Source organism: Dysidea avara, chromosome 4 (assembly GCF_963678975.1).
Source record: "Dysidea avara chromosome 4, odDysAvar1.4, whole genome shotgun sequence".
Classification (NCBI taxonomy): domain Eukaryota; kingdom Metazoa; phylum Porifera; class Demospongiae; order Dictyoceratida; family Dysideidae; genus Dysidea; species Dysidea avara.
The window spans coordinates 5,107,801-5,134,180 of NC_089275.1; the positions used below are offsets into that span (position 1 = coordinate 5,107,801).

Sequence of the window (26,380 nt, forward strand, 5' to 3'; positions counted from 1 at the left end):
AAAGAAACTACCATGTAGAGAGTTCAGCTGCAAACAAATTGCCCTGTAGAGAATTCAGCTACAAACAAATTACCCTGTAGAAAGATCAGCTAGAAGAAGTTACCTTGTAGAGAGTTCAGCTACAAACAAATCACCCTGTAGAGAGTTCAGCTAGAAACAAGTCACCCTGTAGAGAGATCAGCTAGAAACTAGCCACCCGTAGAGAGTTCAGCTAGAAGAACTTACATTGTAGAGAGTTCAGCAGTTTAGCTGCAAACAAATTGCCCTGTAGAGAATTCAGCTACAAACAAATCACCCTGTAGAAAGATCAGCTAAATGAAGTTACCTTGTACAGAGTTCAGCTACAAACAAATTACCCTATAGAGAGATGGGCTACAAACAAACCAACCTGTAGAAAGATCAGCTACACACAAATCAACTTGTAGAGAGATCAGCTACAAACAAATCACCCTGTAGAGAGATCAGCTAGAAACTAGCCACCCGTAGAGAGTTCAGCTAGAAGAAGTTACATTGTAGAGAGTTCAGCAGTTTAGCTGCAAACAAATTGCCCTGTAGAGAATTCAGCTACAAACAAATCACCCTGTAGAAAGATCAGCTAAAAGAAGTTACCTTGTAGAGAGTTCAGCTAGAAACAAATCACCCTGTAGAGAGTTCAGCTAGAAACAAGTCACCCTGTAGAGAGATTAGCTAAAAACAAGACACCCGTAGAGAGTTCAGCTAGAAGAAGTTACATTGTAGAGAGTTCAGCAGTTTAGCTGCAAACAAATCGCCCTGTAGAGAATTCAGCTACACACAAATCACCCTGTAGAAAGATCAGCTAGAAGAAGTGTAGAGAGTTCAACTACCAACAAATCACCCTGTAGAGAGTTCAGCTACAAACAAGTCATCCGGTAGAGAGATCAGCTAGAAGGATCACCTTGCAGAGAGGTCAGCTACAAAGAAATCATCCTGCTTCATCTTTTCTTCTTCCTGTAGTAAAGAAAAAAATGATAGGTTAAAAAGCCCTAAAGCCGGCCATAGGCCGGCTTTGGGGTATACAAATACAAAAAGAAGTGAAATCTAATCCAAAACAGCCAAGCTGTAAAAAAGAGTGCGGCCCTGAGAAAGACTATGGTGAAAAAAGATGTGAAATCCAAGGTGGCGATCAAGAAATGGCTGTGATGGTAGGTTAACGGTATAAATTTTAATAACGACAATTTAGGTGAATTTTGTGCCAAGACCAAGCGGCACCAAATTCACCTGAATTGTCGTTATTAAAATTTTTACCATTAACCTACCATCACAGCCATTTCTTGGCCGCCACCTTGGATTTCACATCTTTTTTCACCATAGCCTTTCTCAGGGCCGCACTCTTTTTTTTACAGCTTGGCTGTTTTGGATTAGATCAAGACACACGGTAGTGTGTCGTGCGGCCCAAGAAGCCGGCGCGCCACACCCGTGAGAAAACGTCATTTTCACACCTTTGTATCTCAGTGATCACTTATCCGATTGGAACCAACTTTGCTACACAGTTGCCCGCCAGCCAGGGGAGTGTACATTCCAAATTTGAAGGAAATCGCTCCAGCCATTTCCGAGATACGAGCTGCCAAAGTTACTTTTTTTTTTCTTCGTTATTTTTTTCTTCGTCTTTTCGCACACTTGCAAAAATTGCTATAACAAGCAAACGCGTACTCCGATCGCCTTGAAATTTGGCAAACAGAAAGGGAGTCCAACTGCAAATCCTAGAATCAAATTTGGTACAAATCCGATGAATGGTTCAGGAGTTATGACCGATTATTCGCGTAAAACAAGATCGATTTGTTGTCACGCCTACAGGGTAAACCGCTTCATGGAATGAGTTGAAAATTGCTATGTAGATGGAGTAACCATCGTAGGAGTGCCTTTTGGTGGTTTGAAAGGAATCGAGATAAAGACCATGGAGATATGACACAAAACCCAACCTGTGTCACAATTACGCGATCGCTTTTACGAATAAAAAAGTATTAGTTTTCACGCCTACTAGGCAAACCGCTTAGAGCAATGAGCTGAAAATCGGTGTATAGCTGGAATAATCTTCATAGAAAGTCCTTGCAGTAGTACAGAAGAATCGGATTACAAACCACTGAGTTATGATTCTAAAGCCAGCTCCGTGTAGCAAATGCGAGATCGAGATACTCTAATAGAACAGTCACCCTAATAGAGCATTCGGCTAATTTATTTACTCCATTATAGAATTTTATTACATCACAAGTTATTCTGTAGGGAGTTCAGCTGCAAACAGTTAATCTTATAGACAGTTCAGCAAGAAGCAAGTCACCATGTAGAGAGTTAAGCAAATATATCACTATAGAGATTCAGAACATTACAAGTCACACTGAAGAAAGTTCAGCTATAAACAAGTCATGCACCCTGTAGAGAATTCAGCTACAATTAAGTCCCTCTCTAGAGAATTCAGCTACACAGAATTCAGCTACACACAAGTCACTGTGGAGAGAGTTCAGCTACAAACAAATTACCCTGTAGAGAGATCAGCTACAAATAAAACACTTTGCAAAGTGTTCAGCTACAACAAATCAAACTTTAGAGCGATCAGCAATGAACAAATCAACACAAATCTACCTGTAGAGAGATAAGCTAGAAACAGATCACCCTGTAGAGAGTTCAGCTACAAAAAATCACCCTGTAGAGACATCAACTAGAAACTAGACACAATGTAAGGAGTTCAGCTACAAGCAATCACCCTGTAGAGAGTTCAGCTAAAACAAATCAACCTGCAGAGAGATCAGCTACAAACAAATCACCTTATAGAGAGTTCAGCTACAAACAAATTACCCTGTAGAGAGATCAGCTAGAAACTAGACACAATGTAAGGAGTTCAGCTACAAGCAAATCACCCTGTAGAGAGTTCAGCTAAAACAAATCAACCTGCAGAGAGATCAGCTACACACAAATCAACTTGTAGAGAGATCAGCTACAAACAAATCACCCTGTAGAGAGATCAGCTACAAACAAATCACCCTGAAGAGAGGTCAGCTACAAAAAATCATCTTGTTGAGAGATTAACTACAAACAAAACACTTTGCAGACAGTTCAACTACAAACAAATCAACTGCAGAGAGATTAGCTACACACAAATCAACTTGTAGAGAGATCAGCTATAAAAAAAATCACCCTGTAGAGACATCAGCTAGAAACTAGACACAATGTAAGGAGTTCAGCTACAAGCAATCACCCTGTAGAGAGTTCAGCTAAAACAAATCAACCTGCGGAGAAATCAGCTACAAACAAATCACCTTATAGAGAGTTCAACTACAAACAAACCAACCTGTAGAGCGATCAGCTACAAACAAATCACCCTGAAGAGAGGTCAGCTACAAAAAATGACCCTGTAGAGATATCAGCTAGAAATAAATCACTCTGAAGAGATGTCAGCTACAAAAAATCATCTTGTAGAGAGATCAACTACAAACAAAACACTTTGCAGAGAGTTCAGCTATATACAAACAAATCAACCTTCAGAGCGATCAGCAACAAACAAATCAACCTGTAGAGAGATCATCTAGAAACAAATCAACCTGCAGAGAGATCAGCTACAAACAAATCAGCTTGTAGAGAGATCAGTTACACCCAAATCAACCTGTAGAGAGATAAGCTAGAAACAAATCACCCTGTAGAGAGTTCAGCTAAAACAAATCAATCTGCAGAGAGATCAGCTACAAACAAATCACCTTATAGATAGTTCAGCTACAAACAAATTACCTTGTAGAGAGATCGGCTACAAACAAATCACCCTGCAGAGAGATCAGCTACACACACATCAACTTGTATAGAGATCAGCTACAAACAAATCACCCTGCAGAGAGATCAGCTACAAACTAGACACAATGTAAGGAGTTCAGCTACAAGCAAATTACCCTGTAGAGAGTTCATCTACAAACAAATCAACCTGTAGAGCAATCAACTAGAAACAAATCACCCTGAAGAGAGATCAGCTACAAAAAATCACCCTGTAGAGAGAAACAAATCACCCTGAATAGAGGTCAGCTACAAACAAAACACTTTTCAGAGAGTTCAGCTACAAACAAATCAACTTTTAGAGTGATCAGCAACAAACAAATCAACTTGTAGAGAGATCAGCTACAAACAAATCAACCTGCAGAGAGATCAGCTACAAACAAATCAACTTGTAGAGAGACCAGTTACACACAAATCAACCTGTAGAGAGATAAGCTAGAAACAAATCACCCTGCAGAGAGTTCAGTTACAAGCAAAACACCCTGTAGAGAGTTCAGCAACAAAGAAACCACCATGTAGATAGTTCAGCTGCAAACAAATCACCTTATAGAGAGTTCAGCTACAAACAAATTACCCTGTAGAGAGATCGGCTACAAACAAATCAACCTGTAGAGAGATCAGCTAGAAACTAGACACAATGTAAGGAGTTCAGCTACAAGTAAATCAGCCTGTAGAGAGTTCAGCTAAAACAAATCAACCTGTAGAGAGATCAGCTACAAACAAATCACCTTATAGACAGTTCAGCTACAAACAACTTACCCTGTAGAGAGATTGGCTACAAATTAATCAACCTGCAGAGAGATCAGCTACACTCAAATCAACTTGTAGAGAGATTAGCTACAAACAAATCACCCTGTAGAGAGATCAGCTAGAAACTAGACACAATGTAAGCAGTTCAGCTACAAGCAAATCACCCTTTAGTGAGTTCAGCTACAAACAAATCAACCTGCAGTGAGATCACCTACAAAAAAGCACCTTGTACAGAGTTCAGCTACAAACAAATTACCCTATAGAGAGATGGGCTACAAACAAACCAACCTGTAGAAAGATCAGCTACACACAAATCAACTTGTAGAGAGATCAGCTACAAACAAATCACCCTGTAGAGAGATCAGCTAGAAACTAGACACAATGTAAGGAGTTCAGCTACAAGTAAATCACCCTGTAGAGAGTTCAGCTAAAACAAATCAACCTGCAGAGAGATCAACTACAAACAAATCACCTTATAGACAGTTCAGCTACAAACAAATTACAGTGTAGAGAGATCGGCTACAAATTAATCAACCTGCCGAGAGATCAGCTACACACAAATCAACTTGTAGAGAGATCAGCTACAAACAAATCACCCTGTAGAGAGATCAGCTAGAAACTAGACACAATGCAAGGAGATCAGCTACAAGCAAATCACCCTTTAGTGAGTTCAGCTACAAACAAATCAGCCTGCAGTGAGATCACCCACAAAACCGCACATTGTACAGAGTTCAGTTACAAACAAATTACCCTGTAGAGAGATCGGGTAAAAGAATTCACCTTGTAGAGAGTTCAGCAACAAAGAAACCACCATGTAGAGAGTTCAGCTGCAAACAAATCACCCAGTAGAAAGATCAGCTAGAAGAAGTCACCTTGTAAAGAGTTCAGCTACAAAGAAACCATTATGTACAGAGTTCAGCTACAAAGAAACCACCATGTAGAGTGTTTAGCTGCAAAAAATCACCTGTAGAGAGTTCAGCTAGAAACAAATCACCCTGTAGAGAGATCAGCTAGAAGAGGTCACCTTGTAGAGAGTTCAGCTACAAAGAAACCACCACATAAAGAGTTCAGCTGCAAATAAATCACTTGTAGAGAGTTCAGCTACAAATAATCCCCCTGTAGAGGGATCAGCTAGAAGAAGTCACCTTGTAGAGAATTCAGCTACAAAGAAACCATCATGTAGAGAGTTCAGTTACAAACAAATCACCCTGTAGAGAGAGATCAGCTAGAAGAAGTTACCTTGTAGATAGTTCAGCTACAAACAATTCACCCTGTAGAAAGATCAGCTAGAAGAAGTCACCTTGTAGAGTGTTCAGTTACAAAGAAACCATCATGTAGAGAGTTTAGCTGCAAACAAATCACCCTGTAGAGAGACCAGCTAGAAGAGGTCACCTTGTAGAGAGTTCAGCTACAAAGAAACCATCCTGTATATACATTTCAAGTCACCCAGTAGAGAGATCAGCTGCAAAAAAATATCCTGTGGGGAATAATGGGCATGTAATAAATATATGTATATAATTTGTATAATTACCAATAAAATCAAAAATAGTTGAAGTATTACAAATCTTCTTACTTCTTCCTGTGGTAAAGAAAAAAATACATGGGTTTAAAAAGCCCCAAAGCCAGCCATAGGCCGGCTTTGCAGTATACAAATACAAAAAGAAGTGATATCTAATCAAAAACAGCCACCAAATTCACCTGAATTGTCGTTATTAAAATTTAACCATTAACCTACCATCACAGCCATTTCTTGGCCGCCACCTTGGATTTCACATCTTTTTTTCACCATGGCCTTTTTGGGGGGCGCACCTTTTTTTACAGCTTGGCTGTTTTTGATTAGATTACTCTATCTTGAGTATACTGTAAAAAGAAAGCACGAGTCCAATGCACTGATTGTACTATTTTTATCCTGAGGAAGAATTATGTCTGTGTTGAAGTACTAGATCTGAAGTAGCTCCATAAATGGATATGCATTATTATGGTTGCATGTGCAACTGGTTGTACATGTAGCTATTGCTACACTGGATGTATAGAATATCAGGTGGACCTGTCAACTTTGCACTACCTGTTCATTTTTAACAAGTAACAGCTTATATTGTTGAGCAGGTATTGTTTGCTATGATCACATAGTTGCTAGCAATATACATCACTGAGTTTAAATTAAATTCATTAATTTGCAGTTTAAATTGCAAGTTTCTTGGCATGATAAACAGCAAATCTGCAGTGTATGGCTACCATTCACCCTAACACAAGGCTTCAAATTATTCTGACCAAAAATGTGCATAAAGGATCTTCTACACACAACCAATTTACCCAGTTTTGATGATTCATAATTGAAATAAGGTATAATTATATATCAACTTGATATTTAGTCAACAGTGAGACCACACATGCTGGTGCTACATGTGCATGTATGCTAATATGAATTAACAAGACCAGCTTATCCACAATAATAATAATAATATATAGCTACCATCATATAGGACTCTCCCATTAGTATAGTAGAATGTGGATGATCAATACATTTGTAGTTATTTGCTAGTATTGCATGACATACATGCTAATATGTAACACAATAATTATGATCAACTAGATCTTAACAGTCACAGTCGGACTGTGGTATAGTTATATGCACTATTGGCTGTACAGTAGCATGTGCTCTAATTATACTAAGCTACCAGTACAATATCTTCAAGTTGCTTACAACAGAGAACACATACAGTAATAATATTGTCATTCATTGGAAACCCTGCTGAGTGAAGATAATCATAATGTCATTAACTACAAAGTACAGCCCGATAATCACAAGTTATAGAAGCAATATCTGTATGGCGATCTTCAGTGATGTTTAAGCAATCATGATCAGGAAATGTATAAGTTCATCACACTGTCAAGTAGAATATGCAAATGAATCATAGCATATGTATATATTTTGATAAAATTAATGTCATCACTTGACTTGTCAACAGATCGTCATTGCAACTATAGGTAGTTAGCATGTTGGTTGCCGTGGCACACCCCAAGGGGCAAGATGGTGTAGGACTGTAGGTAACTAATGCCTCTGTCGTAACCAATTGCTTACCACACGGCTGAATGAATATGACCATCTAATGATAATGCATTACAGCTACTGTACATATTCTGTATATTGGTGCAACTACAGTGATATGTGAAAATTCAAAGTTGAAGAAAATTTTATATTATATGCAAATATGTATTTTGGAGGTCAGTAAAGATGTGACTGCTTGTATCCAGAGATGCTCCCAATGTTGTGGACAACTCTTCTAAATCACTGGGTGCTGTAGGACTGGGTAGTAATGCTCTGTCTGACTTCTGTAATGTCCTTGATATTTCACAGGGATTGATGCGTTTATTTGGTACCGGATCCCTGTAATAAAACAATATGGATACAATCATTTTACCACATGAGAAGAAACTTTCATTTAATGTTTTAGTGTTTTTATCAGGATTAGTAGATCCAGGAGGCTCCATGGGAATTTGAAGAAACTTTAGTGATCATTTGCTGATTGGAAGTATATTTTAAAATTGGAAGCCACTAATTATGAACTCTTCATATGACTACAGTAGCAAAACACTCTTTTAGTTCCCTTTTGTGACAAACTAACCTCCCTTTTTGTGGAAAACCAATCAGACCTACTATGCCAATACCTTCATACTTGACTTATGTGCTACATACATACCTATAAAATGTTGTTTTGTTGATATCACCATAATCATGATAGATAAACACTTTTGAAAATACTGGTTGCCTTTCCAAAGTCTTAAATGGAGATATTGCTGATTGGCTATTTCAACTAGGTAGCTACTCACAACTTTTTATGCCATTGTGCAATAGTGATGCACATAGGTGGCGGAAAAGGGGGGGGGGGGGGGGGGGGGCTAGGGGGCTAAAGCCCCCCTTCGGTCTGCTGAGGGGGGACTTAGCCCCCCCTCAGAATGATATCACACCGAAATTATCTTTCTTGAAGACCGTGATAAAGATCGAGATACTCTAATAGAGCAGTCACTCTAATAAAGTAGTCAGTGTGTAGCGAGCTATGTAAGGATTTTTATGTAGTTTATCAGCTAGAAATGATAGCTGGTGAGGTGGAAAACTCTTGTCAGTTGGTTGTGACCTTTTTTTTTTTTGGTCTCACCTTACCAAACTATAGAAATAAGTCTGGGTCAGCCCAGCGGAGCCCCCCCTCATATCAACTACTTCCTCCGCCGCTGGTGATGCAACAATACAAATTTCAAACCTCATTAAAATTTAATATTATTGGTTTTGTAATACAATTAAGTTGCAGAATGCACTGCAGTTGTATAATATGATATTAGGTTATTATACAGTTTGTTTCCTCTAACGCTGCATACAGGAAATGCTTTGAACGAAATTTTAGAATTAAATATTTTATATTATTTATTTCAAGGTGAAGTCTTATGTTTAATTTCAACACAGCAGCATCAAGTTGTCATGTCCTTACCAACACTGGATCATCAACTTGTAAACAGCTCTAGGACATCCAGGAGGTGGTGGTAGTCTGTATCCAGTAGTGATCTTGATCAAGTACTATGTAAATAATCAACAGAACTCATAAAATTAGAACAGCGTTCAATAATTGTACCTCTCGTCCTCTCTACCATCACAGTCCTCAAATGGCTTGTGACCCAAACTCCATATCTCATACATTACACATCCAAAACTCCACACATCACTTTGTGTTGAGTACTTCTTGTAGAAAATTGCCTATATGCAAATACATCTACTTTATAATTGACTTGCATTTGAATTTCCACATCAAAATAGTTTGTATATGGTCAAGAGTTAATTAAGCGATTACTTATAGGGGACTGCAATACACATCAATGCAGCAATAATATGTTATAAAGGTACAATTTTTATGCAACTCTATCAATATGATACTGTGTTACTAGGATACCTAGACCCCATCTAAACCTTATTACCCACTATACATATAATAGCCACATTAACTATGCCACAATCTAATTCTATGAACTTGGAAGACCATAACTAATGGTTCAAGGCACATAATAAACTTCACCTGTTTCACTACGTTGGTATAGTATACTCATCGCTAACCAAAATTTTAAGTCAGTAACTTTTTGTCATAGGCTTGAGCCAGTTATGCTTTGAAAAAAATTTATCTATTATGCTTTTGAGCAGTGTCCAAATATCCAGCCTATTATGCTCAAAATTATGCTTTCAAAAGCTCTAGAGTTGGCTGTTTTATTAGAGTATATCAGCCTCTCCTGACTACTGTATTAACTACTCTGTTAGAGCACCTCAATATTTTTTCCACGAAGTGTGAATAATCAGCCAAGAAACAATAAAAATAACATTTTTGATATAAAATGTAGCATGTTCATGTTTTTGGGGTATGCATTGTGCATTTTAATTAAAAATCTCGAATATCATCCTATTACACTGCCTAATGATTTTGATAGCCTATTATGCTTGAAATGATGCCGGCATAATTGGCACAAGCCTATCAATCGAATCATCAGTTAGTAAATTGTGTATGCGTGTGTGTGTGTGTGTGTGTGTGTGTGTGTGTGTGTGTGTGTGTGTGTGTGTGTGTGTGTGTGTGTGTGTGTGTGTGTGTGTGTGTGTGTGTGTGTGCGCGTGCGTATGTGTGCAGTAGACCCCCATCCGGTCACAATTAATCAATTAGGAGATACTGAGTGCTGCATGTGCAATTATTCCAGAACTGCATGAAAATCCCTACTAAATACCTATGACATCCATCTTGACCAGAATGTAAGGATATTAAGTGTTTGACTTTGCCATTTTTCACATGTTATGCAACCGCAAGGCTAGATCACAGGTTTCTGTTATACAGAATAGAAGTACAGTACTGTAATTATTTTAGTAGAATGTATCACCCTAAAACCAACTTCACTTTTCATGGCAAAATAATTTGCAACATTGTGGTTAAACATAATTAAACCCACCTTCAGGACTAGTGAGGACTACCACAAACTATGTTCTCAACAAGTTTCTATCAAATTTTAACTATGGGTGGCTTGGATTCTTCCCTGTTGTTGCTCAAGATGTGCTTTTTTGTCTACTGCAGGCGCTACAATGCCAGCATTATGGAGTTTCCTTTGTCCTCCTTTGTGTTCCATTCCTTTCTCCACTACCATGTGGATGTTGGTTTGTGGATAGTGTATCAATGGCTTTTTACTGCCCACCACATTTATGTTAATGGTTGGGTTGGTTGCAGAGGTACTTCACAAACTGTTCATTTGTAACATTGTGAAATGAGCTTACCATAAGGGGAAACACCTTGATGCTAGTGGCTACAGTTTGAGTCTCTCTTGCTTATTCTTTCTCTTGGGAATTTCTCACGTATTAATGCAATGACAAGGTTTCTACAATATTTACAGCCCCTCAAACAATGCGGTCTCAGTTTTTCACAATTAATTCTTAGCCTTCAGTTATTTTAATTAATTTGTAGGTGACGTTGCTTGCATCATAGAAACCTTGTCAGCATAATTCTAGTTCTTGAGAAATTATGATTTGATAAGCATTATTTTAAGCTATGAACATAATATATTTGGAAGTAGAGTGAGTGGCAACTAAAGTTTGGCTAATATAGTGGTGAATTGATTCTCCAAACTTTATTTACCATTTTACGTGCTTCTAGTACTTTTTGCTGCTGTGTGGTAAATTTGCCAAACTTTTATCTTCGCAATTCTGATTTGCCAAACTTCTGAAATTTGTCATTAATTTTACAGTATCCCTAAATGAAATACACCATTACACTTGATACTTCACCTAGTACATTTTAGACAGTAGATTCATAACAAGACACTCTTTGTATTCCTACCAAGGAACTTTTCTATTATATGCTTTCTAAATCTACCTCCAATAGAGCAGTCTTTGCAATACCATAGCTCAACACTTGACATTGAGCCAGTAGTGTAATACTTTTCTCTAGTCTTTACAATCAGCACTGACACTGATGCATACACCTATTTGAACTTCAGTCTGATAATGAGAAGTTTAATGTCTTGTGTGTGTTTAAACGGATTTTTTTTATTAAAGCACTATAATATACATTCTATAGGAATCTAGTTGTTTTCAATGCTTTATCCCTTGATCTGTAACATCTTATATGTATATCCCTCCTTTCTTGGAAGCTCCTGGATTCACAAGAGAAAAGGCATAAAATTACAGAAGGAGTTTTGAGACTTCCTGGAACCAATTGTGTAAAAATATATAGCTGCATCAACTGTTAAACTTATGTATCATAAATTGCGCATCTGTGGTCATCAAAGTCTATGGTGTCACATGGAAATTGACCCAATAAGGACAAATATGAATGGGATTCCTCACATTTGATTGGTTATTTTAGTCAAATTCAAAACATTTACGAGTACAGATGCACAATCCGCAATATACATGTTGGCATTTATTATTATAAAGTGCTACAATTGGCTCTACTAGCACATTTTAATTCTAGTAGCTAGATCAATCCAGACATTTAACTGATTGTGTCAAATTAATTTGCACAAGGGAAAACAAGATACACAGCACAAAGACATTAGTTACTGTTACAGTAGTTGTAATGAACAACTGTCCCTGATTCCTGTGGTATCATTACAGTCACTGGATTCTAGGAAGTGGACTGTGTTTTACCATTGACTTGTCCAAATTAAATTGTATCACTGTACAATATTACACTCATCAATTCACACTTACTTCAGGAGCAGTCCACTTTACTGGTATTTTCTCTCCTGTGGACACAATGTTGGTGTCATCAGATATATCACGTGCCATCCCAAAATCTGCAATCTGTAGCACAATTGCAAGGTATGCATTCAAAATGTTCATACTTAAAATTTATAGTGTAACTTTGTCAACTAATCCAAGCCAATAACATCACCTGCAATTACTCCATAACCTTCCCAAGGTCACTATACCAATCTGTGCACTGTGAAACACCTACAGAAGTATGTGTGCAGCAAGCAGACCTGACAAGTTTAAGACAAGTTAGCTAAGTAGTTTGAAATTGTTAGTGAATGTATAGCCATCATGCTGGTGTTATGTATTTTAAAAACTTGTCTATGTTCCCAAAAAAGATTTGTTTTCCAAAAATATGTCACAATTTGCAAGTCATTCATGACAAAAAGACCAATGACGCTGCTCAACCTGGTATGATGAAATCTAAGTCACTTGTAAGTAATCTAGAGAGCTACTAATTGTTTACAACAAAATAAACACCATGTGGCCAGATTTGCAAAAGTGCTCCAAAACTGTACTCAGACCTTATACCACTGTAGTGTAGCTACACTATCAGACCAGTCCTCAAGCTATAAAGAGAACTGTCTCTACTGACATGTACGTATAACAAGCCAGAAACCAAATTCTTACCTTGCAAGAATTCAATTTGTTGAAAAATAGAAGTACAAGGGTAGATGATTTTATACAGTGTCAATTCTGTTAAATTCATATAATAATAAAATCTTAGGCCCTACCCTAGTCACTGTCCTCCTTCAATATGTTTCCCACCTCTTGACCCTACATGCAATCTCACAAGGAGAAGGTATAGTGTAGAGAATACTCTAAGTTGATGAACCGATGATGCATCTTTGCAGTCCCTAAATTCCTATTAACTAATTTGTATGGTACAATACAAACTGATAGAATGATCATTTCTTTCTTTCTTTGCTTGACATGAATGGAAGGGATAAGTTATTCAACACACCTTACACACATCATCACTTGATACTAGTACATTCCTAGCAGCCAGGTCTCTGTGTACAAAGTATTTTGAAGCAAGATAACTAAGTCCTGACGATACTTGTCTGCAGAAACTTAGCAGATCATGTTTCAACTCCTCACAAGCTTCAGGAGGTGTCCTGTGTGTTTACTATTTAAACTATTATTTATTGTACACAGTTTCTTACATGTTTTTTAAGCCAATTAAAAATTCATGAAGGTCTCCTTTAGGCATGTATTCCAGTATGATCATTTTACTTTCCTTTTCAGTCACTACTCCATACAACTCCACAATGTGGTTGTCCTTAAACTGACCCATAATGGCTGCCTCCCTCAGAAACTTGACCCTGTCTGACTCTGAACATTCTGACTTGAGTGTCTTCACTGCTACTTGTATAGGATCAGCAGAACCGTCAGTCCATGTGCCCAAATTAACCATTCCAAACTCACCAGAACCAAGCTTTTGTAAAACCCTGGAAATACTTTAAAGCATTCTGTGTATCAAATAATATATCTACCAGAATTGTGTTATATAGATACGTATAGCGCTGATCAATTGAAGGTTTTGGTGAATGGCACAGTATAAACCCAGTAAACTGTTTCCTTCTCACTCATTCCACATAAACTTGGATCGTCTTTAAGGCTCCAGCAAAATGTGCACAAATTTTAATACCTATCATGAAGTAGTGCTCAAATTACCAAGCCTTTTTTATGGACAAATTTATGTGCCTTTAAAATCAAGATTATACTCAAGAGTTGACTGTTTTGTTAGAGCATATCAGTACTTCCTGACTTGCATTAGAGTTAGCAATTGATTAATTAGGGTGCCTTAATTGTTTTAACGGTGTACCAAAAAAGAAATTATGATATGAATTGGAGTAACAATGAGTTACATGTTTTATTTCTTGCTTGTCTGCATTCCAAATTTTAATTAAAGTCATTGTTAATGTGTGATGCTTTAGCTGGCCTGTTATGCAGCAAATTTATGTTGGCTAAGTCAGCTGAGGCCTGCCATCATTCACAGGCCAAATACTGAACACTGTCTCACATCACTGTATGCTTTGTGTGCACATAATCTATATTATCTCACACTCACCTTACAGTACTATCACAGATAGCACGAAACCTTTTATTTTCAAAACAAGCATAAATAGCCTCTTCTGAATGTCCTGGATCTGAGTAATACTCTTCTTCTTTACCTCCACTAGTTGGGGCTGACACTCTTGCATCATCATAAGGAGTAGAATATGTAGTGTCATTTGTGTACTCCATAGGATCATTATAAACAGTAGAGTAAGGAGACAAATAGTCCTCAGGATTTGGAGGTGCCTCATAATCATTACTTGCCAGTTTAGGATTGTCTCTAGTCAAAGCATTCACAGGATCTGAATAATATGATAACTCAGCAGGGTTGCTATTGATAGAACCTCTACAACAATCTGGGGTATCGTATTCTGGTTGAGTGTTCTACTGAGTTTATAACTTTAACACAATTATACATACAGTGTGTTCTTGTTTACCTCGTACAATACAGAACTATTATCTACTCTCTTGATCTCTGAATATTGGTTGGTTAAACCAGTTGTTGGCTCATATTCTCTTTTAGAACTTTTCAATTCATATCTCTCTGAAATAAAAGCAAGACTAGCAGTCCATGTTTTCTTTTATGCACAATTATATGGTGGAAATATTACCTGGTGGAACTTCATCCTTTTCCTTCTTTCGTCGCTTCTTGTACCATAGCATGGTCACAATGAGTAAGAGGATAATGATGCAGATGATAACTCCTACCACACAACCAACAATAATGCCAGTACTACCAGATGATGATGAGCTACCACCAGCACCTCTAACAGTAGCAACATAAGTTGAGGTGGTAACTAATGATGTAATGATAGCCATAACTGAAGTCAGATTGGTAGACTCAACTAGTGTCAATGTAGCAGACATATTAACTGGTGTCGATGTAGTAGGCATATTAACTGGTGTAAATGTAGCAGACATATTAACTGGTGTCGATGTAGTAGACATATTAATTGGTGTCGATGTAGCAGACATATTAACTGGTGTCGATGTAGTAGACATATTAACTGGAGTCGATGTAGTAGACATATTAACTGGTGTCGATGTAGCAGACATATTAACTGGTGTCGATGTAGTAGACATATTAACTGGTGTCGATGTAGCAGACATATTAACTGGTGTCGATGTAGTAGACATATTAACTGGTGTCGATGTAGCAGACATATTAACTGGTGTCGATGTAGCAGACATATTAACTGGTGTCGATGTAGCAGACATATTAACTGGTGTCGATGTAGCAGACATATTAACTGGTGTCGATGTAGTAGACATATTAACTGGTGTCGATATAGTAGACATATTAACTGGTGTCAATGTAACAGACATATTAACCAATGTCAATGTAGTAGGCATATTAACTGGTGTCGATGTAGTAGACATATTAACTGGTGTCGATATAGTAGACATATTAACTGGTGTCAATGTAGCAGACATATTAACCAATGTCGATGTAGTAGACATATTAATTGGTGTCGATGTAGTAGACATATTAACTGGAGTCGATGTAGTAGACATATTAACTGGTGTCGATGTAACAGACATATTAACTGGTGTCGATGTAACAGACATATTAACTGGTGTCGATGTAACAGACATATTAACTGGTGTCGATGTAGTAGACATATTAACTGGTGTCAATGTAGTAGACATATTAACTGATGTCGATGTAGTAGACATATTAACTGGTGTCGATGTAGTAGACATATTAACTGGTGTCGATGTAGTAGACATATTAACTGGTGTCGATGTAACAGACATATTAACCAATGTCAATGTAGTAGACATATTAACTGGTGTCGATGTAGTAGACATATTAACTGGTGTCGATGCAGTAGGCATAACTGCTAGAGACATAATGTCAAAGTGATGGACATAACTAACGAAGTACAATTTCACAATGTATTATGGTTACAGTACTTCAAAGAGTTTTATCAGTATAGGGACCATGCATGAATGTTTGGGGTTTCTCTTGAAAGTATTAATCAAAAAACAGCTAAAAAATACCTTCAAAATGTCTTGGAAATATTGGTTGACCAGAATGAAGCCCACACATGCTTTCAAAAATTCCTCAAAATGCATAAGTTTCTAAAAAACTATATTAGCACTGAGGATAAAAAGAAATTCAGCTTCGGGTCACACAATCTTTTTTGCCTTACAGACTAATGGGTTTCAATGAATTCTCTTTGGGTATTCTATTGCATAGTAGTGGACTACATTATTAGGGAAATTAGATTTTAAGGAGTTACTCCTAAAAATTAATATGATTTTGGCCATACTATGTGTATACATAGCTTCCCAACTATCACAGAGTCAAGCCCTAAACATGAATTAACTTTTAACAACATACATAATTAATGGGACCTAATGGATAGCATTGCCAACTTACCAAGGTGTACCCTAATAGCAATGTTGTACGCAATAATATCTGAAGCATCTGTATGAGTAAAACTGCTTTGATTGCCAGTAACTTGATAATTTTTTGGTTGTCCATTGATACATTTGGTATGCAATAATAATGCTCTATTTCTTCCCTTATTAGAATACAACCCCACAAATGATCCTGATGGAGCAGTGAACTGTTCTGTTTCTGGGAGGGTGTAGTTCTGACATGAAAATGTACTACTATCATTAGGAGTGAATGTGACTGTATTTGATTGGATAAGTGAATAAGTAGTGTTTCTGTCATTATTCTTCCAAATACCAGGATAAAATGTCACTGATGAAGCATTATGTATCTGATAACAGAATTCCCAGGCAGTTACAACTCCTTCACACCGAACAATATATCGAGATCGAGATAGTATGTACGTGTGGTCTGCAGTAATAATTGTCTCTCTGTGATTCAGCGACCCAGCAGTATATGTATCATGATGAGCACAGCGTTGACCACTGACTACTGTACAAATACAGTGGTATATGTAATATTCATTAGTATACCATCACTAACCAGATATTAAAAATAAGGTGGAAACTGCACTAACAACTAAACTTCTCATGATCAGTATACTACAAAATAAAGAAATTTTTGCACATAAATATTATGTAGTTGTGTACATTGTACATGACATTTTCACCACTTTAAATACTTCTGTTATATCAAGTTTCCACAATGAATTAGCTTTACTGAAGGACATTTTGTGGAAAATGATAAGGAGCAAGATACAAGAACCACTGCAACTTAGTAATCTGTAGGTCCATGGTGTTGCACCACACAAAATAAGTTCGTAATATCGAGATGTGCTTTATCAATTTTTCTTGCATAATTTTTAAATTGAATTAGCTTTTTGTGGATTGTTGCTACTTCACTATAACCACCTGTTTGCATTTACGTACAAATTGATACCAGCCTTGTCATGAATGTTACTCATACAGGGTTAAGTCTTAAAGAATGCATGGACACAGAGAGTGGCTTACTACAGTATGTAATATAATTTTAAAATTTATGTAGGTGATTGGGGAGAGCAGATTCTCTTGTTAGTTGCTGTATATTTGAAGCAGCAAATAATCACTTCTTATAGTAGTGTCTCATTGTTCATATGCATTTTTACCATTTTAGGCTGTGAAGACTTAAAAATTGTTTTAGGCAATGAATGTCTCACACAATAGCACTTAGTACACACAAGGTACTGGATGACAGTTCAACAGCTGCTTTGATTTCAATTTCAGGTGAGTTTGCAATAAATGACAATAATAGGCATTGCATATTAATTTTTCATGAGTTATATATAGATAATACCATCTAATCCAAAACAGCCAAGCTGTAAAAAAAGAGTGCGGCCCTGAGAAAGGCTATGGTGAAAAAAGATGTGAAATCCAAGGTGGCGGCCAAGAAATGGCTGTGATGGTAGGTTAATGGTAAAAATTTTAATAACGACAATTCAAGTGAATTTTGTGCCAAGACCAAGCGGCACCAAATTCACTGAATTGTTGTTATTAAAATTTTTACCATTAACCTACCATCACAGCCATTTCTTGGCCGCCACCTTGGATTTCACATCTTTTTTCACCATAGCCTTTCTCAGGGCCGCACTCTTTTTTTACAGCTTGGCTGTTTTGGATTAGATTTCACTTCTTTTTGCATTTGTATACCCCAAAGCCGGCCTATGGCCGGCTTTAGGGCTTTTTAACCTGTCATTTTTTTCTTTACTACAGGAAGAAGAAAAGATGAAGCAGGGTGATTTCTTTTTAGCTGACCTCTCTGCAAGGTGATCCTTCTAGCTGATCCCTCTACCGGATAACTTGTTTGTAGCTGAACTCTCTACAGGGTGATTTGTTTGTAGCTGAACTCTCTACAAGGTAACTTCTTCTAGCTGATCTTTCTACAGGGTGATTTGTTTGTAGCTGAATTCTCTACAGGGCGATTTGATTGCAGCTAAACTGCTGAACTCTCTACAATGTAACTTCTTCTAGCTAAACTCTCTACGGATGGCTTGTTTCTAGCTGATCTCTCTACAGGGTGACTTGTTTGTAGCTGAACTCTCTACAAGGTGATTTGTTTGTAGCTGAACTCTCTACAAGGTGACTTCTTCTAGCTGATCTTTCTACAGGGTGATTTGTTTGTAGCTGAATTCTCTACAGGGTGATTTGTTTGCAGCTAAACTGCTGAACTCTCTACAATGTAACTTCTTCTAGCTAAACTCTCTACGGGTGGCTTGTTTCTAGCTGATCTCTCTACAGGGTGACTTGTTTGTAGCTGAACTCTCTACAAGGTGATTTATTTGTAGCTGAACTCTCTACAAGGTAACTTATTCTAGCTGATCTTTCTACAGGGTGATTTGTTTGTAGCTGAATTCTCTACAGGGCGATTTGTTTGCAGCTAAACTGCTGAACTCTCTACAATGTAACTTCTTCTAGCTAAACTCTCTACGGGTGGCTTGTTTCTAGCTGATCTCTCTACAGGGTGACTTGTTTGTAGCTGAACTCTCTACAAGGTGATTTATTTGTAGCTGAACTCTCTACAATGTAACTTCTTCTAGCTGAACTCTCTACATGGTGACTTGTTTGTAGCTGAACTCTCTACAGGGTGATTTGTTTGTAGCTGAACTCTCTATAAGGTAACTTCTTCTAGCTGACCTTTCTACAGGGTGATTTATTTGTAGCTAAATTCTCTACAGGGCGATTTGTTTGCAGCTGAACTCTCTACAAGGTAGCTTCTTTGTAGCTGAACTCTCTACAATGTAACTTCTTCTAGCTGAACTCTCTACGGGTGGCTTGTTTCTAGCTGATCTCTCTACAGGGTGACTTGTTTCTAGCTGAACTCTCTACAGGGTGATTTGTTTGTAGCTGAACTCTCTACAAGGTAACTTCTTCTAGCTGACCTTTCTACAGGGTGATTTGTTTGTAGCTGAATTCTCTACATGGTAGTTTCTTTGTAGCTGAACTCTCTACAATGTAACTTCTTCTAGCTGAACTCTCTACAGGATGACTTGTTTCTAGCTGATCTCTCTACAGGGTGACTTGTTTGTAGCTGAACTGTCTACAGGGTGATTTGTTTGTAGCTGAACTCTCTACAAGGTAACTTCTTCTAGCTGAACTCTCTACAGGATGATTTGTTTCTAGCTGATCTCTCTACAGGGTGACTTGTTTGTAGCTGAACTGTCTACAGGGTGATTTGTTTGTAGCTGAACTCTCTACAGGGTGACTTGTTTGTAGCTGAACTGTCTACAGGGTGATTTGTTTGTAGCTGAACTCTCTACAAGGTAACTTCTTCTAGCTGAACTCTCTACAGGATGATTTGTTTCTAGCTGATCTCTCTACAGGGTGACTTGTTTGTAGCTGAACTCTCTACAGGGTGATTTGTTTGTAGCTGAACTCTCTACAAGGTAACTTCTTCTGGCTGAACTCTCTACATGGTGACTTGTTTCTAGCTGAACTCTCTACAATGTAACTTCTTCTAGCTGAACTCTCTACGGGTGGCTTGTTTCTAGCTGATCTCTCTACAGGGTGACTTGTTTCTAGCTGAACTCTCTACAGGGTGATTTGTTTGTAGCTGAACTCTCTACAAGGTAACTTCTTCTAGCTGACCTTTCTACAGGGTGATTTGTTTGTAGCTGAACTCTCTACAAGGTAACTTCTTCTAGCTGATCTTTCTACAGGGTGATTTGTTTGTAGCTGAACTCTCTACAGGACGATTTATTTGCAGCTGAACTCTCTACATGGTAGTTTCTTTGTAGCTGAACTCTCTACAATGTAACTTATTCTAGCTGAACTCTCTACAGGATGACTTGTTTCTAGCTGATCTCTCTACAGGGTGACTTGTTTGTAGCTGATCTTTCTACAGGGTGATTTGTTTGTAGCTGAACTCTCTACAGGGCGATTTATTTGCAGCTGAACTCTCTACATGGTAGTTTCTTTGTAGCTGAACTCTGTACAACATAACTTCTTCTAGCTGAACTCTCTACAGGATGACTTGTTTCTAGATGATCTCTCTACAGGGTGACTTGTTTGTAGCTGATCTTTCTACAGGGTGATTTGTTTGTAGTTGAATTCTCTACAGGTGATTTGTTTGCAGCTGAACTCTTTTACATGGTGGTTTCTTTGTAGCTGAACTCTCTACAAAGTGACTTCTTCTAGCTGATCTATCTACAGGATGACTTGTTTCTAACTGAACTCTCTACAGTGTGATCTGTTAATAGCGGAACTTTCTACTGGGTGCTTTGTTTGCAGCTAAACTCTTTGCATGATTGTTTCTTTGTAACTGAACTCTCTACAAGGTGACTTCTTCTAGCTGATCTCTCTACAGGGCAATTTGTTTGTAGCTGAATTCTCTACAGGGTGATTTATTTGAGCTGAACTCTCTACATGATGGCTTATTTGTAGCTGAACTCTCTATTAGGTACCTTCTTCTAGCTGATCTGACTACAGGGTGACTTGTTTGTAGCTGAATTCCCTACAGAATAACTTACAATGTAATATAACTGAGTAAATTATAAATGCAGCTGAATGCTTTATTAGGGTGACTGTTCTATTAGAGTATCTCGATCTCGCATTTGCTGCACCTAGTTGCCTTTCGAATCATAACTCAGTGATTTGTAATTCGATTCTTCTGTACTACTGCAAGGACTTTCTATGATGATTATTCCAGCTACATACTGATTTTCAGCTCGTTGCTCTAAGCGGTTTGCCTGGTAGATACGAAAACTAATAGTTTTTTTATTCATAAAAATCGATCGCGTAATTTTGACACAGGTTGGGTTTCGTATCATATCTCCATGGTCTTTATCCCGATTCCTTTCAAACCACAAAAAGGCACTCCTACGATGGTTGTTCCATCTACATATCAATTTTCAACTGATTCCTCCAAGGCGTTTACCCTGTAGGCGTGACAGACCTTCGACCTTATTTTACGCAAATAATCGGTCATAACTCCGTGAATGTTCATCGGATTCCTACCAAAGTTGGTACGGAGATCCGCCTTAATGAGCCCTTTAAGTGTGCCAAATTTCAGCCAAATCCGAGCACGCATTCGTGTTTTATGGCGAATTTTGCGAAGTGTGCGAAATGAAGAAGATGAAGAAGAAAAAAACGAAGAAATTAAAACGAAATTTTGTTCGCTCGTATCTCGGAAATGGCTGGAGCGATGTTCTTCAAATTTGGTATGTAGACTACCCTAACTGGGCGGCACGTCTCCAGCAAATTTGGTTCCAATCGGATAAGGGATCACAGAGCTACATAGGTGTGAAAATTGCGTTTTCTTTCTTCCTGTTAATATACTCACGGTGTGGCGCGCCGGCTTCTTGGGCCGCACGACACACTATCGTGTGTCTTGATACCTGTTTCACTGCCCATACTAAAGTCTCAAATAGTAGCAGTGAAATTTATCCCGTATTTCACTGGTAGCACTGCTTGAAGGTTCTTAGTTTACTAATTTGTTAAGATGCCTTACTGTAGTTATACTGATAGTAAAGTGTCAGTAAACTTAAGTATGTGGAACATAATTATTTTACTAAGTTTTAAACTCTCAGTAAAACATCAGTGATGCGGGTTTACTGAAAAACTACTAAAATAACAAACAATTAACTGTTCCATATACTGGGGATATACCACTGTAGTAAACTAAGATACTTCAAGCAGTGTAGCAGTGAAAAAGTTGTAATTGCAATTTCATTGGCTAGAATCTATGTTAACAATGCAGCGCCAATTAGTGTTGAGACGTGTTTAGTACATAGTGACAAATTGCGTACATAGCAACGCTAATGCACAGCATGCGTATATGCAGCGAGTATTGTATTAACTGGGAATAGCATGGGTATAGCAGTGAAATTTGGGATAAATACCACTCTTGTTATATTGGAAATGGTAAATTCCACTCGGCTTCGCCTCGTGAAATTTATCCCCATTTCCAATACAACACTCGTGGTATTTATCCCAAATTTCACTGCTACCCATGCTATTACTAGTACTAATTTAATTGTGACCGGATCTTGGAAAACCTACCTTTTGAGCACAAGCAAAATTTTTGGGAAAACTCAAATGAACATCTCAACAATTCTTTTAAAAGTGATTTTTTTTACACATTCAGATAAAGAAACTATTAAACCTTCTTGCTGTGAAGTTTCACACACACACATAGCTTCTTTTTCCTAGGAGATATGGATGATTATATCAGACCATGTGGTAATTTTACATACGTGGGACAACAATTAGGTGATTTGTTCAGGTGCTAGAATGGCTAAAACTTAATCTTAGACAATGACACATGGAATTCAATGGCAAAAAAGTACCAAGAATACTTCATTAAACTATCAAAAATGTCTTTTAAAGTATTTTAGATGGTAAGAATGGAATTATTTGGTAAACATAGTGATTTGTCACCATTGGTCACCCTTAATCACTCTCAGAACTCATTATAATACCATAAAAGTTAGTTTGAAATGTACAGGACAGAAAATTGGCCATATCTCAGGAATGCTTAAAGATATTAAGCTGAAATTTTAACATAAGATAGATGAGCACCCAGTACCTCATTTAAGCTCTAAAGCAGAAAATTATTTTAGCCTGACAAGATTTAGCATTTCAATCAAAAGAAGTAGCTATGACTCCTCTATCGCGTCCTCCACAAAGGGATAGGAAGTGGGCGGCATTTGCCTCAAAAGCCCCATTCTGGATCCACTATTGGTACTACTTTTGAGAGTCTTGTACTGTAGTTGATTCTGTCAGTCAACAACCCAAGTCTTCTATTTTCCATTGACTGATGGCTAATTGATACACTTACAGCTGTTGGCTAAGGACTCTATAACTGTCAGGGGCAGATCTAGGATTTTTAGAAGGGGGTTTCTAGTGGCCGGTAGTAGGACTGAGAAGCTGACACGGTTTTATTTTACAATGCTTGACATTTGCTATAGCTATAATAAAACTTACTAAAAGCCTACTATTTTACAGAGTTTCTGATCTACTGATGCTCACTAGCACTTACTATGTCATGTTTTCATCAATTATAGTTATTTAGTTAGCTATGATAGATTGGTCTACTGTGATTAGATTGTTGTATGATGTATTTAGCTAGCTAATAGCTAGTCATTATTCTGTTTATCAACTCTTTGCTTCTTCATAGGTATTGGCTTCATTATCACTATTACCATCACCTTCTATAACCTCTTCTGTTTGCTTTGGAAGGCTTTCTGCTATGTCAATAACAGAATTAACAGGGGCAGAGAACAGTACTCTAACAGAATAGTACTCTAAGTTGGGGGCAAAGGTGGTTAACATTCAGGAAGTATCTAAGAATCATTAATGGCACCTTCGTTTGCAAATCACAATATTAGGGCATATATGCCCCATAATAAAGATTGAATACTTTGAGATTGAATTTGAGAACAATTTCAGTGGTGCATGCGTACATGAATACAGCATTCCTCGATGATTATTATTAAGTACTGTAACTACAAGTGGATATCAATAAATCACGGCCTTTAAAATACACCGGGCACATAAATTTGTAAAGACATATCTCTACTTGCAGATAGGTTTGGATAAATTGCATCCTAAATGTAAATAAATTATGGAATTATATAGCATCTTGTTTAATGTTTCAACTGAATGTTCTATTAGAGTAGATGACTGTTCTATTAGAGTAGATGACTGTTCTATTAGCACAGCAAACTAGGTATTGTTAGTGATTATTCAACATAATATTATCTAATCCAAAACAGCCAAGCTGTAAAAAAAGAATGTGGCCTTCAAAAAGACTTTGGTGAAAAAAGATGTGAAATCCAAGGTGGCAGCCAAGAAATGGCTGTGATGGTAGGTAAATGGTAAAAAATTTAATAACAACAATTCAGGTGAATTTGGTGCCGCTTGGTCTTGGCACAAAATTCACCTGAATTGTCGTTATTAAAATTTTTACCATTAACCTACCATCACAGCCATTTCTTGGCCGCCACCTTGGATTTCACGGTTTTTTTTTCACCATAGCCTTTCTGAGAGTTGCACTCTTTTTTTACAGCTTGGCTGTTCTGGATTAAATTTCACTTCTTTTTGTATTGGTTTACCCCAAAGCTGGCCATATAGGCCAGCTTTGGGGCTTTTTTAACCTATCTTTCTTTCTTACCATGTAGGGAGTTCAGCTGCAAATAAATCACCCTGTACAGAGTTCAGCTATGAACAGATCACTCTATAGAGAGTTCAGCTAGAAACAAATCATCCTGTAGAGAGCTTAGCTACAAACAAATCACCCTTTAGAGAGATTAGCTAGAAGAAGTCACTTGTAGAGAGTTCAGTTACAAAGAAACCACCATGTAGAGAGTTCAGCTGCAAACAAAATACCCTGTAGAGAGATCAGATAGAAGAAGTCACCTTGTAAAGAGTTCAGCTACAAAGAAACCATCATGTAGACGTTCAGATGCAAAAAAATCACCCTGTAGAGAGTTTCAGTTACGAAAAGATCACCCTGTAGAGAGATCAGCTAGAAGAAGTAACATTGTAGAAAGTTCAGCTACAAAGGAACCACCATGTAGACAGTTCAGCTGCAAACAAATCACCCTGTAGAGAATTCAGCTACAAACAAATTCCCCTGTAGAAAGATCAGCTAGAAGAAGGTACCTTGTAGAGAGTTCAGCTACAAAGAAACCATCAATGTAGAGAGTTCAGCTGCAAACAAATCACCCTGTAGAGAATTCAGCTACAAACAAGTCACCCTGTATAGAGATGAGATGGAATTTAATGTTTTTTGCCCATTTGGTTAAAGCAACTATTAAACCTTCTGGCTGTGAAGGTTCACACCCAAAGCTTCTTTTAGCTAGGATATGTGGATGATTATATCAGACCATGTAGTAGTTTCACATGAGTTACAAGTTGGGTGATTTCTTCAGCTTATGGATCAGTGGCTAAAATTAAGTCTTTGGACAATGACATGTGTGAAGAAAAGGACAAAGAATACTTGATTTAACTTTTAGCAATCTGTTATATACATTTACATTCTAGAAATGGAATTATTAATTTCTCCACGAAGTAATTTGTCACCATTCATTTTGTCACACTTAATCACTCACAGAACTTGAACTACTTTAGGAATATAACTTAAAACAAATCTGTTGATGCATAGGTCATTCAGCGTCACATCTCTTAGTATAGTATTTCTATTTCCAAATGACTGTATACAGTGTTAGGCTAATAGTAGAGTCAATAGTCTAAAAGAATTAAAATGGTGCAAAAAAATGAAACATTGTATGACGTTTAACCAGGTACCTGTATACCTGAACATTGTAAACCCTTAACCATTGAATCACACAGTGTTTATTCTAGGATTTCTCTGTTGGAGGGATCAGGAATTTAGGGGGTGACCAGGTGAAAGTCTATATAATATTGTACATAGCTAGACATTCAACTTCACAACTATATAAAACAGGAATAGTTGCCAAACTGGTTAGTCATTAAAGGCCTAAAAAGTAATTTAAAACTTGAGTTATCTGAAATTGTAATATTATGGTATTGCAGTTCATGGATAGCAAAGCAAGAAAAGTTTTAAAATCAGGCTTTTCTGAGATTAAATTTGGCAATATTTTTGCTGGCTGTGCATGTCATTCTGAA

The 26,380-nt window shown here is 37.5% G+C and overlaps 1 protein-coding gene across 1 annotated transcript in view; it reads right to left on the reverse strand.

Annotated features, from left to right (window-relative positions):
* Positions 1–7,636: 7,636 nt before the first annotated feature.
* LOC136252841 (uncharacterized) overlaps positions 7,637–26,380 on the reverse strand; it is a 75,534-nt gene continuing 56,790 nt past the window's right edge. The window contains exons 4-12 of the mRNA XM_066045418.1: positions 14,965–15,057; positions 14,791–14,897; positions 14,367–14,737; positions 13,459–13,743; positions 13,257–13,410; positions 12,251–12,343; positions 9,158–9,271; positions 9,009–9,094; positions 7,637–7,912 (exon numbers count right to left, since the gene is read on the reverse strand). Coding sequence (XP_065901490.1) covers positions 7,720–7,912; positions 9,009–9,094; positions 9,158–9,271; positions 12,251–12,343; positions 13,257–13,410; positions 13,459–13,743; positions 14,367–14,737; positions 14,791–14,897; positions 14,965–15,057 — 1,496 coding nt within the window. The 3' untranslated portion in view covers positions 7,637–7,719. The remainder of the gene's footprint in view (positions 7,913–9,008; positions 9,095–9,157; positions 9,272–12,250; positions 12,344–13,256; positions 13,411–13,458; positions 13,744–14,366; positions 14,738–14,790; positions 14,898–14,964; positions 15,058–26,380) is intronic.